Source organism: Ranitomeya variabilis, chromosome 6 (genome assembly GCF_051348905.1).
Source record: "Ranitomeya variabilis isolate aRanVar5 chromosome 6, aRanVar5.hap1, whole genome shotgun sequence".
Lineage (NCBI taxonomy): Eukaryota > Metazoa > Chordata > Amphibia > Anura > Dendrobatidae > Ranitomeya > Ranitomeya variabilis.
In genome coordinates this window covers 558,744,004-558,760,010 of record NC_135237.1, presented here as the reverse complement: position 1 = coordinate 558,760,010, position 16,007 = coordinate 558,744,004, and the positions used below count along the sequence as shown (strand labels likewise).

General features: G+C 45.4%; 1 protein-coding gene across 8 annotated transcripts in view; it reads right to left on the bottom strand.

Moving 5' to 3' along the window:
* Window positions 1–321: 321 nt before the first annotated feature.
* Window positions 322–16,007, bottom strand: part of AGO2 (argonaute RISC catalytic component 2) — a 107,961-nt gene continuing 92,275 nt past the window's right edge. For all 8 annotated transcript variants that reach the window (XM_077271288.1, XM_077271289.1, XM_077271282.1 and 5 more), the window contains 8 exons: window positions 8,400–8,584; window positions 7,979–8,138; window positions 4,656–4,746; window positions 2,821–3,015; window positions 2,587–2,721; window positions 2,352–2,453; window positions 2,067–2,266; window positions 322–1,451 (listed from right to left, as the gene is read on the bottom strand). In XM_077271288.1, coding sequence (XP_077127403.1) covers window positions 1,343–1,451; window positions 2,067–2,266; window positions 2,352–2,453; window positions 2,587–2,721; window positions 2,821–3,015; window positions 4,656–4,746; window positions 7,979–8,138; window positions 8,400–8,584 — 1,177 coding nt within the window. In that variant the 3' untranslated portion in view covers window positions 322–1,342. The remainder of the gene's footprint in view (window positions 1,452–2,066; window positions 2,267–2,351; window positions 2,454–2,586; window positions 2,722–2,820; window positions 3,016–4,655; window positions 4,747–7,978; window positions 8,139–8,399; window positions 8,585–16,007) is intronic.

The following is a 16,007-nucleotide window of genomic DNA, read 5'->3' as shown; positions in this document are numbered from 1 at the left end:
CGCAAAGACTGGAGTACAGAGAGAGGAGCGTCAGTACGTGCGGCCACAAGTGTCAGACCTTCGCTGCGGGTAAAAAGTGCAGCATCTGTACTTAGAAAATAGTTTGCATCAAAGAATTAAAAAAAGAAAATGTGATTATTTTTTTTCATTAATTTTCCTTTTTTTTTTAAATTTATTTTTAAACCCTTGGGGGTCGCTCCTCACAATAACCCTGTTTGCAATCAGAGGGATCAGACAGACATTGCTTCTTATTGCATTGCAATGTATTACGAGCCCACTGAGGGTGAAGCAGTTCCATAAAAACGAGGTTTTATTTTTAGGTTTTTTTTAACTTTTTTTTTTTTATTATTCTTAATCCATTCACTGCCGGTGGTCCTGTAAAAAGGCTCTATATACAGGTCGCATTGTCAGTGCAAGGGTTAAACAGGACACCATTTAAGCCCGAGTACATAACATAGGTTTCATAGAAATAGGGGGTGATCTGTGTAAATAAAATAAATAGCACGTCATCTCACATTAATACTGCTAAAATAGATTATTTTCTGTACATTAGCTTAACATGATTGTACTGTCCACATTGCCACAGACCCGTATTAGTCAGCAACCTTGGGGGAAGAGAAAAAATATATAGTACGAGTGCAGCCAGACGAGTGCAACAATTAAAAACTACGTCTCAGTTTTACCTTTTTCTGAATGGCACATTTAAAAAAAAAATAAAATTATTAAAATTAAAAATACTATTATATTCATCTTTGGTCAAACCTGACCTCAAGAGTAATCGCTGAATCATTTTACGTACTGGAGTATTTGACACAAATGTCAGAGGAAGGTCAATAAAAAAAAGAAAGAAAAAAAAAAAAGTTTTATTCTTAATAAAACATCTTGATAAATTCAGTTAAAATATTTAAGGCTTTAAAAACGTCAAGATCCTTCCTCAGATTTTTTTTTTTGCCTAGGTCGTATCATTTATCTGATAATTTTTCCCACACAGTATTTCATAGCGTTTGTTTTTTGTGAGCCCTGAGAGAACGGTTATGTTGAACCTTTTTTTTTGTTTGTTTTGTTTAAAAAGGGTAATTTGTGTAAACGCTTTCATCTATGTGTGTATTGTCACAAACCTCCCATGGATTCAATGTGGGGATGAAGAAGTTCAATGATTAAAAGAATATTCTGGGTGTGGACGGAAGGCTGGTTGGATCCTGAGGCCTGATGACACTGGCAGGGCTGTGGGTAGAGGGCACTTCTGCTGGATGCCGCTGGGGCTACGGTACAGGTAAGTGCAGCTGGTCTGGGTGAATGCTCCTTCGGATATAGTGCCTCCATCGTTGGGTTCTAGCACTGGTTAAGCAAAGTACATTGTCCGCAGTGTGTCCTGATGAACCTGTACGGCCTTAGCAAGTGCTTGGTGGTCTCTGCCGTTACTCTGACCAGAAGTGTGGCTGCCCTCAGCACTAAAAACAGAAGGACACAACATTTAGATCATCGCAAGATGGGGGGAAAAAAAATAAAGGCAAACACCATGCAAGAAACTCAAGTGCAAGAACCATCACTGCCCGTATAACATGCATGGGAATCAAAGCATTGGTCATTTAATAATATGGAGACTCTGAACATTCAGGCTAGTGAGGGCCGATCAAAATGTGGCCTCTGGCAAGCAAATGTTGTGTAAAAATGCGGGGAAAGTGGCCCGAGACAGGGCGGGGAAAGTGGCCCGAGACAGGGCGGGGAAAGTGGCCCGAGACAGGGCGGGGAAAGTGGCCCGAGACAGGGCGGGGAAAGTGGCCCGAGACAGGGCGGGGAAAGTGGCCCGAGACAGGGCGGGGAAAGTGGCCCGAGACAGGGCGGGGAAAGTGGCCCGAGACAGGGCGGGGAAAGTGGCCCGAGACAGGGCGGGGAAAGTGGCCCGAGACAGGGCGGGGAAGAACATCTAAAGGATAACAAATCAGCTGATAATTACTACTTGGAAAGTGGCCGTGCATCTAAACTTTTGTGTCTTGAATGTGTGGCAAAAGGGTAGAGGAGCGGATTTATAAAAGTGATCCCAATAATAATTCTAAGTACTGTACCTGTCGTGTTCTTTATCCACCAGGTGATATCTGGCTCGGAAAGCCACTAAGTGTGCGTAGTACGCAGGAGCGGGGATAGACACGGAGCGAGTGCAGCGGACATAAGTGTGGCACAGCTGGTAAGTGAGAATTTGCAGCTCATCCGAGGAGAATCTGTTATCGTCCCAGAGGACATGATAGTGCGAAGGTCGGCTTGTTCCCTGCATTGTAAGAAAAAAGTAAAAGAAATTAGATCGCAGGCATAAATTGTGTCATTCTGAGCCAACAAAGTCCTCAATGACCCACCTGTATACCAGCGTGACTACACAGGTAAAAATCAAACTCTGATGGGTGTGTGATCTTGGTATCCACAGTGGTACCTGCAGGAATATTTCCACTTTTCCCAACCTGTGTGGACAGAATAATATTTAGACACCGTGCATTTCTCACCTGCTAAGATGATGTTGGCAATGACATGAGAACAAGCGGTGGGTAATGGAGAAGAGGGAAATGGCAATGGTTCACCACACGGACACCTTACCCGCTCGTTCCGGTCTGTACAGAACAGTCTGGTGTGATGCCTTTTCTGTACAACAATGAAGGTAATACCTGGCTGATAATCCTTCTCCAATTTAATGCAGGCTTCTCTAATGGCAAGAAGCTCGTGATGCAAAACCTGTATAAGAGAAACCAGATATATTCAGAATTTCAATTAAACTATCTGAAGAAATGCAGCAGTCTACAAACTCATACATTAAAAAAAAAAAAAGCCAACCTGCTGAAACTGCCCCTCCGAAACGCCATCCCTATAGAAAATGATCCTTGTGGGCTTGAAACGAGTCGACTTATAGAACTGGATGAGCAGCTCGCGGACCATGGCGGCCAGGTCCTGGATGATCTCCTGCCGGTGCTGCTGCACTCTCACCGTAGCACAGTAGCGGTTGGGATGAGCATCCATGCTGCCTACAACCTATGCACAACACCAAAGAACTGGGTCAAAATGATGTCATCTGTAGACTGCAGTTACATACAGTAGTGTTCAAAATAATAGTGTGTTCAGAAACAGGAGTTATCACACAATCTTTCTCCTAGTTTTTGTTTCCAGCATTGGGACATTGCACACTGTTCTCTAGTTCACGAAGAGAAATGTATAGCATTTTAGCCACTTTACAGAAAACAAAAATTGAACATTGCTGTTCTAATAAATAGTGTCTGCATTTGTCTTACTATTTTTATGACGATTTCTCATTCCTGTGAATCACTGGCCTAATATTTAGATGATACCCACAGTTTTTAGATCGGCTTCACATCTATGTTGAACGGAGTCACCAACATCTAGCCGAGGTCACTGGTTATTCCAGCCCGGGATGCTCGGACTACATCCTATGATTTTTTGGCAGCTGTTGCCTTTGCCTCAGAAACTGCATTTTTGATGTCACCCCAGTGTCCTATCGGATGAAGGTCCGGGGTTTGGGCCGGCCACTTCATAACTTCAATTTTGTAGGACTGGAACCAAGATTTTGCTCATTTACTGCTGTGTTTAGGGTCGCTGTCTTGTTGAAACCCCCATTTCAAGGGCATATCCTCTTCAGCGTAAGACAATTTGACCTCATCAAGTATTATAATATCTGCAGACTGGTCCATCATCCCTGGTATGTGGTAAAATAGGTATGGGCACCATTGTAAGAGAAACCTGCCCATATGATGCTTCACCACCATGCTTCACTGTGTGCAGGGTGTACTGTGGCCTGAATGCAGACTTTTGGGGTCGATTGATTAACTGTCTACGGCCCTTAGATCGAAAAAGAACAATTTTACTTTCATCAGTCCACAAAATGTTTCTCCACCTCTCTTTAGGCCAGTTGATGTCTTCTTTGGCACATTGTACCCTCTTCAGTATACATCTTTCTTTTTACGTTCGGACTTTGTGGGGACTTCTAGTTAAGAGATGAGCGTCACACAGACGTCTGTCACAGCCCTCACAGGTAACGTGAGACTGTCTGTGATCATCTTGGAGCCGATCATTGGCTCAGCCTTTGCCATTCGTCCATCCATTAGAATGGTCGTCTTCCGCTTTCTTCCTCGTCTCTCTGGTTGGGTTTTCCATTGTAAAGCATTGGAGATCATTTTAGCTGAATGGCCGATCATTGTCTGCACTTCTTTATAAGTTTTACCAGCTTCAATCAACTTATTAATCAGTGTACCTGTTCTTCTGAACAATGCCTCAAACACCCCATATTTCTCAGGCTTTCAAGAGGAAATGCATGGACATCATGTCCTGGCTTCACCTTAGATAAGGGCCACCTGATTCACACCTCAGAATAATTTACCGCACTAATCGATCCCTACACTGATATTATTGTGAATACTCGCCCTTTCAATTTATTATTCTAATACACAGACTCAAAAACCTGCAGATCATGAACGCCGAGACTGGTGGGTTTTTTAGAACCCACTGCACCAACTGGTAAATTGTTTGACATATGGTAATATAATTTATAACAGATTAATCCGGTTATTCATATTGGACTGCTAGTACTTTGTACACTGGTGTAATGTGTGGATTTTAGTTACAAGCAAATATCTAAAAAGTTAAACGTGGTCTCTTACCGCAGCGATTGAAGGCTTTTTTCCATCTCCTGCAGGAGGATGGGTGACATCTGCTCCAAGGAATATCACAGGTTGCTGAAACACTGGTGGTCTAGGGTAAAAAAATAAATAAATAAATAAAAAAGGATTATTATAGCTAAGGGCAAGCTCACACTACGTGTTTTTTCAGCATTTTTTTTTTCTGCAACAAAACCTGATCTCTTGGCAGGAAAGAAGCTGCAAAGGGGGAAAAAAAAGCATGTTTTCCTAGTTTTTTCTAGCTTTTTTTGCTGAAGTTTTGGCATGATTTGTCTCTTGTGCATGCTGATAAAGTTTAGTGTTGAAAAAAAAAAAAAATCTTATTCCATAGAATCCGGTTTTGGCATAAAAATTCTCCAATGTGCAAAAAGGGGGATTTTTTGTACTCACGTTAAAATCTCTTTGAGCCTTCATTGGGGACACAGGTAACTCACTTCACAAAGCTCGTTAGTAGTAAAACAGTAGGAGAAGCAACGATAACAAAAATCTATGAACAAAACCTACAGAAAAGGCATGTAGCCCAACCTAGACACAAAACTAGGGAGGTTGTCCCCCAATGAAGGCTCCAAGAAAGATTTTACAGCGAGCACCAAAAATCCCTCTTTTTTATCGCTTCATTGGGGGACACAGGTAACCATGGGATGTCCCAAAGCAGTCCTGAGGGGGGGAAATAAAATAAGCAAAACAAATTAAGTCAGACAGCGGGTGACCACCGCCTGCAACACCTTTCTGCCCAGGCCAGCCTTGGCCCAGGCATGGTCATGAACCTGTAGAACCTTGTAAAGGAGTGCAGAGAAGACCAGGTCGCGGCCTTGCCAATATCAGCAGAGGCCTTAGTGGCAAACAGCCCAGGAAGCCCCCACCACCTGGGTGGAACGAGCCCTTACACCCTGAGGGAGAACCTGATGAAAAAAAAGGGCATGGAACTGAGCAAAGGTACAACTTCCAGGGTGGCAATCATCTTTCGCAGTACTCTTATGCAGAGCCGCAGGCGATGTGGAGACTAAAGTCTCAAGGAACGGATCCTTAGACAAAGATGAGATTCTTTCTTCTGGAAGAAGGTCCTTGGCACGAGCTGTGTCTTACAGCATGCCCAAAAACACCAGATGGTATCCAAAGACCGAAGATTCTGGCTGGAATGAAACCCTGAAAGGTTTCATGAGAGGGAACAGGCACAATTACCCTTGTCCTGGAAAGGGAGATCAGTAAGGGACTACTTGGAAGATGGATACAGATTCTAGGCCCTCAGCCAAAGAAAACCTCCGTAAGGCAACGATATTGATGGAAACTGTAGCAGAACAACTGGTGGCGACCAAAGACGCTGTCCGAAAATATTTGCCAGCGTGCGCGACCTGTTCCGCAAGGTCAGTTATCCCACAGAAGGTGTTGCCGATAAAATACCTTGCTGTAGGAGTTCTACCCAGGTAAATATCCAGATGTTTCCTACTGGGGAAAGGTTTCACTGGATGTTCCCAATCTTTGACAAATTCATTTTTTCTCCGGGAAGGAAGTCTTTCCTTCTTGAAAGAGATGAGAGGCCCTGGGGGAGACCTCATCGTCCCTAACATTAAACGTCTGGTTCACAGACCATATGAAAATTGTCTTCCGTATCCTGTAGTTTTGGAGTTCTGGTCCCCTTCGAGATCGGAGAATGACTGGGAATCAGAGTCGGACCCCAGAGTCACCTCGGAAGAGGAAGCGTGGGATAACAAACGCATCCTGGAGGATCTAGAGGGACCCGGAGTGCTGGACGAAGAGCTGGAGTGTGGCCAGCATACTGGAAATAGTCCTCGATCTGCCCTTTCGACTGTGATGGTCGACTGTGGAGGCGTTTGGAGCACTGGTGGCAGTAGGCGAGTTGTTAAGCGTCCTAGAACCTGGATCAGGGACTGTAACACTGTGGTCAGGGTCAGAAAGAACTGATTGTGACGTAGCAACAGCCCACTCAGGGGTAGGGGTGTGTGCTCTAACCCCGGGCAGCAGGGGGCTCCTGTGATGAGGGGATGATAGAAAAAAGGCTGCAAGTCTGGCAGAAAAGAAAATGAAGACTGGCCTGAAGGCACCTATTGATAGAGGGCACAGGCGAAGATTATTAAAATAGAAGTAGTGCGGACAGGAGCCTCCTTTAAATGAAGATACTGCTGTGAATGGTTAATTCCCTAAGAAGAAAGAAAGGGGGTAGGATCAGTTATGAGAGGACCTACCCGAAATCAGCGACAGTACAGTTGTTGCTGTGTGCTGGGTCCCCTGGATCCTTTGATGCGAAAGAGCCACGTGCAGGCTGTCTGATGAGTGCAGCAGGAACTGGCGCTGACTGTCACACCCAGAGGTAGGTAAGCCGCCAGTTGCACAGGCCAGGTAGCAAAAGTGAGTCCCGAATCCACTTCAGAAGCCCCCAGGTGGATGAGGGTCACTGGGATATGGGATCCTCCTTCCCGCACCGTCGTGGGCCTGGACCGTGCAGAAGACTGTCAACCCCTTAAAGGAAGGGGAAAAGCTACTACTGGTGAACCACCGTCTTCCTCCCAGACCGCTCCGAGGAGAGGGGTGGGGAAAAGGCTAGAATCGGCCACCGGAAATCACCCTGAAGCACCATGAGGTGACACAGGATTAGGTCCTGCCTTGCGGGTCCAAGAGTGGGTGATGTGCGTGACACCACACTACGCTTTCAGTTGCACAATTGTGGGGAAAACAGGGTGAGAAAATACACCCCGCTACCCTGTAGAAGGAAAAAGATTAATATAAAAGACAACAGGTGACCTGAAAAGGAAAAGACTGATCTGGGATCAGATCCAGGTCTGCCTCCTACAGACACAAACTGATGAGCATTGTGCCAGTCGGTAGGTGTATACTGCAGAGGAGCCATCTTTTTTTTTTCCCTTGCGTCAGCCTCCTAGCGACAGCAACATACACCCATGGTTACCTGTGTCCCACAATAAAGCGATAAAGAAAAACATGCAAAGCACAAAAGCCTGATTAAAGAAATAAATAAATGTGTGCATGAGATTTCTGAAATCTCTGACTTTGCTAGTACTGTAAAACGCAGCTGAAAAGAAAAAAAGCATAAGAAAAAAAATGCAAAAACGCCTAGTGTGAACTTAGCCTAAGATAGAAGTTACATTATGTAGTGCTGAAAATGAAGCCACTGCACTACAGATAACATGTGGCTGTCTTGGTACATGACGCAGAATTGATAGGTTGGATCACTGGCAAACTATCAGACATGGCACTACAGTGAAAAACCATAGGAAATCCGACAGACCAGAGGTTGCTAGCTCACATTGTCCCCAGCACTTGGACCTTACCTGCCCTGGGGTAACAGGATGTTATTGACTCCTCCTAATTTGACGTTTATCTTCAGGCAGAGGTTTGACAGTGTTTGTGGCGTGGTCCTCTGTACGTTCTTCATCTGCACACACTGTGTCGCCATGCCCAACACCGTGTCCCCAACACGCTTCACCTCGGCTGAAAAGCAAAAATACAAATTAATTTTATGTAATTAACAAGTACGATCGCTGATATATCTTACATATTTCAAAACACTAAGACGGCCTTATCACTAAGTATGAGGATCTAACGTAAACCGTGACATCAGTAACCTCATTTCTACACCTGGCAACCAAAAGATTGCAGAAAGGACGCAATGGGTCGCATGAAAATAGTCACCACATGGAGGGGATACAGAGGAGACAATGTTAGGCAGCTAATTCCAGGCGCAAGACTGACCGTAGACAGGTGTCTTCCCGGGGAGGATGACGACGATCAGCTGTAGACCAGTGTATGTGTTCTTCAGATGTCTGAACATCGGTTCCACGCTATCCGCTCCTTGGGCGTATTTGCAGAAACATGGCTGTCCCTGAATAGGCATGCCAGCGTCACGAGAGATTTTCCGCAACTGTTCAGTGAAAGTCCTAAACAAGAACAGAGAAAGAATATGATTAATACAAGGTCTGGCGTAATCTCAACAGTCCAGTGAATGTAGATGGCAAAATTTTTTTTTTTTTTTTTTTTTTTTTTTTTTAGATAACTGCTTCTCCTTAACAGGGGTCGTCAGTGCCACTGTGGCATCTGCAGGAGAGTGGTGGAAGGACATTGCCTCTACATATCTGTCATGTGTGCAAAATAATTGCAGCGTGTTTACAACTGCTCAGAAAAAACTCAATCCTCATAATAGCATTCATTACCATATACACAGATATAGTCAGTGCCAAATGAAAACATGAACACAATGTCCATTTCCAAACTGAAAATGAAGAAAAGGAAACGAAAGGCTGCTGGAATAGCAGGGTCTGCATTTTCATTTACAAAGTAGAGTATTTCCAGTATAAACTGAAACCTGTTCACAGACCTGGCTTTTCTGTTAAAGCTGATACAACTAAATATTAGTTCAGGGATTACTTCTGGTAAGTGCTTTCCATCTGTGCGGCATCGGACCCTGCGGACACATACTCCAGCCCACGCTGACTGCACTACAGTCCACACTTTCTTTGCATTCTTAGGCTTTGTATCAATAACAATATTTTATTTTGTCGCTCCACAAATCGGATTAAGGTCTGGGGATCGGGCGGACACTTGACATATCAATCTTGTTGGTATGAGACAAGGAGGTTGACCGCTTGCTGGTGCGTTTGGGGGTCATTGTCCTGCTTAAACACCCATTTCAAGGGGTCGTGTCCGGATGAAGAGTTGAGCGGTCGCAGGCAGCGCTAGCTCCATGATCACATAGACCACCAGCAGCTCAAAGCAGCAAACAACGGCGGGGAAACCAGCATAAAACGCCTACCGCAGCCTCAGGAACACTCCGGTCGCCAATCAGGCGCAATACCAGGAGTAGGGGCACAGCGCAGGGCAGGATCGAGGTCATTATGCCAATGCCCGGGAAAAAGCAAGATGGCCGCCGCAGCACTCTACATGTGGCCGAAGGCACTGTGGAGCCGTCTGATCCCCTGCTATTGGGTCAGACCTCACCGGAGAGGAGCTTCAGCGGTCTGGAGCACGCACAAGAGGAGCTGGGCAGATCACCTTCATCAGGCAACAAACTGCAAGTATAGTATATGCACCCGACAGCTCCACTCCCATCACAGAGGCCACACTAAAGTCCCTGCTGGGCGAGCTAAAGCAGGCTATACATAGTGGTATCACATCAGAGGACAGAACAGACCACATTGAGAAGCTGGAGGAGTCACCACCGCCCATAACCACTTAGTGGACGCTCACAATGAGGCTTGTGAGGAGAACACCGCTCTAATAATTAATAATAATAATTTTTATTTATATAGCACCAACATATTCTGCAGCACTTTACAATTAACTGAAGCCGGCGGACCGCTCCAGACGCAACAATCTGTGCTTAAGTGGAATATTATTATTATAGCGCCATTTATTCCATGGCGCTTTACATGTGAGGAGGGGTGTACATAATAAAAACAAGTACAATAATCTTGAACAATACAAGTCACAACTGGTACAGGAGGAGAGAGGACCCTGCCCGCGAGGGCTCACAATCTACAAGGGATGGGTGAGAATACAGTAGGTGCGGTGGTTACTGCAGGTTGTAGGCTTGTCGGAAGAGGTGGGTCTTCAGGCTCTTTCTGAAGATTTCGATGGTAGGCGAGAGTCTGATGTGTTGTGGTAGAGGGTTCCAGAGTAGGGGTGATGCGCGAGAGAAATCTTGTATACGATTGTGGGAAGAGGGAATAAGAGGGGAGTAGAGAAGGAGATCTTGTGAAGATCGGAGGTTGCGTGCAGGAAAGTACCGGGAGACGAGGTCACAGATGTATGGAGGAGACAGGTTGTGGATGGCTTTGTATGTCATGGTTAGGCTTTTGTACTGGAGTCTCTGTCAATCCCTTCACTGGCTCCCCATTACCCAGAGGGGAGAGGCCAGGGAATAGCGGGGGGACAAGTGGATTAGTCAGTCAGCTGAGTTTAGAATAGATTGGAGGGGTGCGAGAGTGTTCGAGGGGAGGCCACAGAGCAGGAGGTTACAGTAGTCGAGGTGGGAGTTGATGAGGGCATGGACTAGGGTTTTTGCAGATTCTTGGTTGAGGAATGTACGGATCCGTAAAATATTTTTCAGTTAAAGGCGGCAGGAAGTGGAAAGGACTTGGATATGCGGTTTGAAGTAGAGATCAGTGTCAAGGATTACCCCGAGACAGTGAACTTGTGGGACTGGGGAGAGTGGGCAGCCGTTTACTGCAATGGATAGGTTCGTTGGGGGGGTCGCGTGAGATGAGGGAAAGACAATGAATTCTGTTTTGTCCATGTTAAGTTTTAGAAATCTAGCGGAGAAGGATGAAATAGCGGACAGACATTGAGGGATTCTGGTTAGTAGGGAGGTGATGTCTGGTCCAGAGATGTAGATCTGTGTGTCATCAGCATAGAGGTGATACTGAAAGCCATGAGATTCTATGAGCTGTCCCAGGCCAAAAGTGTAAACGGAGAAGAGCAGGGGCCCTAGAACAGAGCCTTGCGGGACTCCGACAGATAGGGGATGAGGTGAGGAGGTGGTGTGTGAGTGGGAGACGCTGAATGTCCGGTCTGTTAGGTATGACGAGATCCAGGATAGGACCAAGTCTGTGATGCCAAGGGATGAGAGGGTCTGTAATAATAGGGAATGGTCCACTGTGTCAAAGGCAGCTGACAGGTCGAGGAGGAGAAGGATAGAGTAGAGTAGTGTCACTTGCTCTTGGCGGTTAATAGGTCATTGGTGACCTTAGTTAGGGCAGTTTCGGTGGAGTGGTGTAACCGGAAGCCTGATTGTAAGCGGTCGAAGAGGGAGCAGGAAGATAGATGGGAGGACAGTTCAAGATGGACGTGTTGTTCCAGTAGTTTTGAGGCATAGGGCAGAAGTGATATAGGGCGATAGCTCGATACAGAAGATGGGTCAAGAGAGGGCTTTTTGAGGATAGGTGTGATTGAGGCATGTTTAAAGCTTGAGGGGAAAACACCAGTTGTTACGGATAGGTTGAAAAGATGGGTTAGGGTTGGGATAAAGACAGTGGCAAGGTTTGATGACGTGAGAAGAGATCGGGTCAAGTGCACAGGTGGTGAGATGCGATCTTGAGAGTAGAGTGGAGAGTCAATCTTCTGTAATGGTGGAGAAGTTTGTTTTGGAGGTGGACGGCTGGGTAGTGGGAAGGAAGGGCTCTGGGGGTTGTCGACTAAAACAGTCTCTGATGTTCTCAATCTTCTGCTTGAAAAATGAGGCAAAAGGTACCTTTACACTAAACGATTTACCAACGATCACGACCAGCGATACGACCTGGCCGTGATCGTTGGTAAGTCGTTGTGTGGTCACTGGGGAGCTGTCACACAGACAGCTCTCTCCAGCGACCAACTTCGGCATCGTTGAAACTGTCTTCAACTATGCCGAAGTCCCCCTGCAGCACCCGGGTAACCAGGGTAAACATCGGGTTACTAAGTGCAGGGCCGCGCTTAGTAACCCGATATTTACCCTGGTTACCATTGTAAAAGTTAAAAAAAAAAAAAAAAAGAAAAAAATTCTGTCACGTCCCCCGGCGTCCACAGGGTTAAAACTGCTTTCGGCAGGAGCGCTGCTAATGCTGCGCTGCTGCCGAGAGCTTCCTGCACTGAATGTGTCAGCGCCGGCAGTAACAGCGGTGACGTCACCGCTGTGCTCTGCTTTACGGCCGGCGCTGACAGTGTCAGTGCAGGAAGCTCTCGGCAGCAGCGCAGCATTAGCAAGCGCTCCTGCCAAAAGCAGTTTTAACCCTGTGGACGCCGGAGGACGTGACAGACATCAGAATGTGAGTATGTAGTGTTTTTTTTTTTTTTTTTTACTTTTACAATGGTAACCAGGGTTAATATCGGGTTACTAAGCGCAGCCCTGCACTTAGTAACCCGATGTTTACCCTGGTTACAAGTGAACGCATCGCTGGATCGGCGTCGCACACGCCGATCCAGCGATGACAGCGGGTGATCAGCGACGAAATAAAGTTCTGGACTTCTAACTCCGACCAGCGATATCACAGCGGGATCCAGATCGCTGCTGCGTGTCAAACACAATGAGATCGCTATCCAGGACGCTGCAACGTCACGGATCGCTGTCGTTCTCGTTGGAAAGTTGCTCAGTGTGAAGGTACCTAAAGTCTTCAGCTGAGATGAGTGGGGAAGGAGGAGGTGCTGGGGGACGGAGAGAGTTGAAGGTGTTGAATAACTATTTAGGATTGTGAGACAGGGAGGATATGAGAGATGAGAAGTAGGTTTGTTTTGCTGTGGCGAGTGCGGTCTTGAAAGTAGTGAGGGACTGTTTGAATGCGATGAAGTGTTCGTTGGAGTGGGATCTTTTCCATCTCCGCTCAGCAGCCCTGGAAGCTCGCCTCAGTTCTTTGGTCAGGCTGGTGTGCCAGGGATGTCTGTTGATTTTGCGAGCTTTGGTATGTGTTAGAGGGGTAACCGATTCCAAAGCTACAGTTATTGTGGTGTTATATAGAGCGGCAGCATCATCCGCATTGTGTAGGGAACTTATTCCTGTGAGAGGGAGGAGGGATTCAGAGAGTGAATGTAGATTGAGGTGTTTAAGATTTCTGCGAGTGTGTGAAAGTTTGTGGGGTGGGGATTGTAGACAAGGAGTGGAGAGGGAAGAGAATGTGTGTAGATTGTGGTCAGAAAGAGGAAGAGGTGAGTTAGAGAGGTTAGATAGGGAGCAGAGGCGGGTGTAGATGAGGTCCTGTGTGTGACCATCTTTGAGTGGCTGCAGAAGACCATTGAGTGAGGCCGAAGGAGGAAGTGAGAGATAGAAGTTTAGAGGCAGCTGAGAGGGAAGTGTCAATGGGTATGTTGAAGTCGCCCATGATGATAGTGGGTGTCACGCATCCCTACTCCGTGGTGTCACTTATTCGTCACGTGCCTGCTCTCACACGTGACTTGGGGTTGTGCCTGCAAGGGTTAATCTATCTCCACTCTCTCAGTCCAGCATTCAGCCTCTGTCCTATGCTGTAATGGGAGCATAAAATCACACTGACCCAGGCCACACACCTGCTCATACGCGCTGCCACCACTCATCGAATACACAGCGATGAGTCCCGGACTAGTAATAATACTAATAAAAATATGTCTATCACTCATAAGGCTCACACACCTTTAGGTTATGGATTCTTTAGCACATTCAAGGTTCAACTTGTTAAAGTTTTATACTTTAATAACAAAAGGTTCAATGCTTACAGTAAGAAAAAGGTATAAAAATATGATAATAAAAAGACATACAACTTATGCAAAACAGTATCAAAATAAACAGGAGAAACTTACAGAAATCATCTAACTGGTAGTTGCTTTCTGCTTCCTGGGGTAGGATGCATGTAGATTGGATCACACCAGCTTCTCAGGCTGCCCCCAACATGTGAACACAATTCTCTGTCTGCAGCCTACATTTATAACTTTGGTCTGAGGTCAGGTTTCTAGACCGGCCCCTCAGACCAATATCATAACTGCTGCCTGTTTGATTGGGCCATGGCCGCGCCCCCAATGAATATATTATTCTCTCTTGTGGAGAGGTTCTCAGGGATAGATTACCTCAGGCCGCAATTTAGCATCTCCCCTCCAAGACCTCAGAGGTGTCAAGTGTTCCTTTGTTCTTGGCCTTAGGCAGACCTCCTGGTGAGATCTGGAGACAGCATTTCTACTAGTTCCAAGGAAGTACCTATTAACCCCTTACTGACCTCGGACGGGATAGTAAGTCTGAGGTCGGCTCCCCTGCTTTGATGCAGGGTTCCGCGGTGAGCCCGCATCAAAGCCGGGACATGTCAGCTGTTTTGAACAGCTGACATGTGCCCGCAATAGCGGCGGGTGAAATCGCGATTCACCTGCCGCTATTAACTAGTTAAATGCCACTGTCATACGCTGACAGCGGCATTTAACTACCGCATCCGGCCGGGCGGCCGGATATGAGCGCATCGCCGACCCCCGTCACATGATCGGAGGTCGGCGGTGCTTCTCCATTGTAACTATAGAGGTCCTTGAGACCTCTATGGTTACGGATCGCCGGTAGCTGTGAGCGCCACCCTGTGGTCGGCGCTCACAGCACACCTGATTTTCTACTACATAGCAGCGAACAGCAGATCGCTGCTATGTAGCAGAGGCGATCGTGCGGTGCCTGCTTCTAGCCTCCCATGGAGGCTATTGAAGCATGGCAAAAGTTAAAAAAAAGTTTAAAAAAAAAAATGTGAAAAAAAAAAAAAAAGTATAAAAGTTTAAATCACCCCCCTTTCACCCCAATCAAAATAAATCATTAAAAAAAAAAATCAAACCTACACATATTTGGTATCGCCACGTTCAGAATCGCCCGATCTATCAATAAAAAAAAAGCATTAACCTGATCACTAAACGGCGTAACGAAAACAAAAATCGAAACGCCAGAATTACGGTTTTTTTGGTCGCCGTGACATTGCATTAAAATGCAATAACGGGCGATCAAAAGAACGTATCTGCACCGAATTGGAATCATTAAAAACGCCAGCTCGGTGCGCAAAAAATAAGCCCTTAACCGACCCCAGATCATGAAAAATGGAGACGCTACGAGTATCAGAAAATGGCGCAATATTTTCTTTTCTTTTAGCAAAGTTTGGAATTTTTTTTTCACCACTTAGGTAAAAAATAACCTTGTCTTGTTAGGTGTCTATGAACTCGTAATGACCTGGAGAATCATAATAGCAGGTCAGTTTTAGCATTTAGTGAACCTAGCAAAAAAGCCAAGCAAAAAACAAGTGTGGGATTGCACTTTTGCAATTTCACCGCACTTGGAATTTTTTTTACCGTTTTCTAGTACACGACATGGTAAAACCAATGATGTCGTTCAAAAGTACAACTCGTCCAGCAAAAAATAAGCCCTCACATGGCCAAATTGACAGAAAAATAAAAAAAGTTATGGCTCTGGGAAGGAGGGGAGTGAAAAATGAACACTAAAAAACGAAAAAATCCCAAGGTCATGAAGGGGTTAACACCTAGGTGCGACTTGCCTTCAGGACAGACGTTACATTATCACTAGTCACACATATAACCCTAGACATATGCCCCTACTCATACATATCAATATATATATCAATATATATATATATATATCAATATATATATATATATATATCAATATATATATATATATATATATATCAATATCAATATATATATATATATATATATATATATATATATCAATATATATATATACATACATACATACATACATACATACATACACACACACAGTACAGACCAAAAGTTTGGACACACCTTCTCATTTAAAGATTTTTCTGTATTTTCATGACTATGAAAATTGTACATTCACACTGAAGGCATCAAAACTATGAATTAACACAT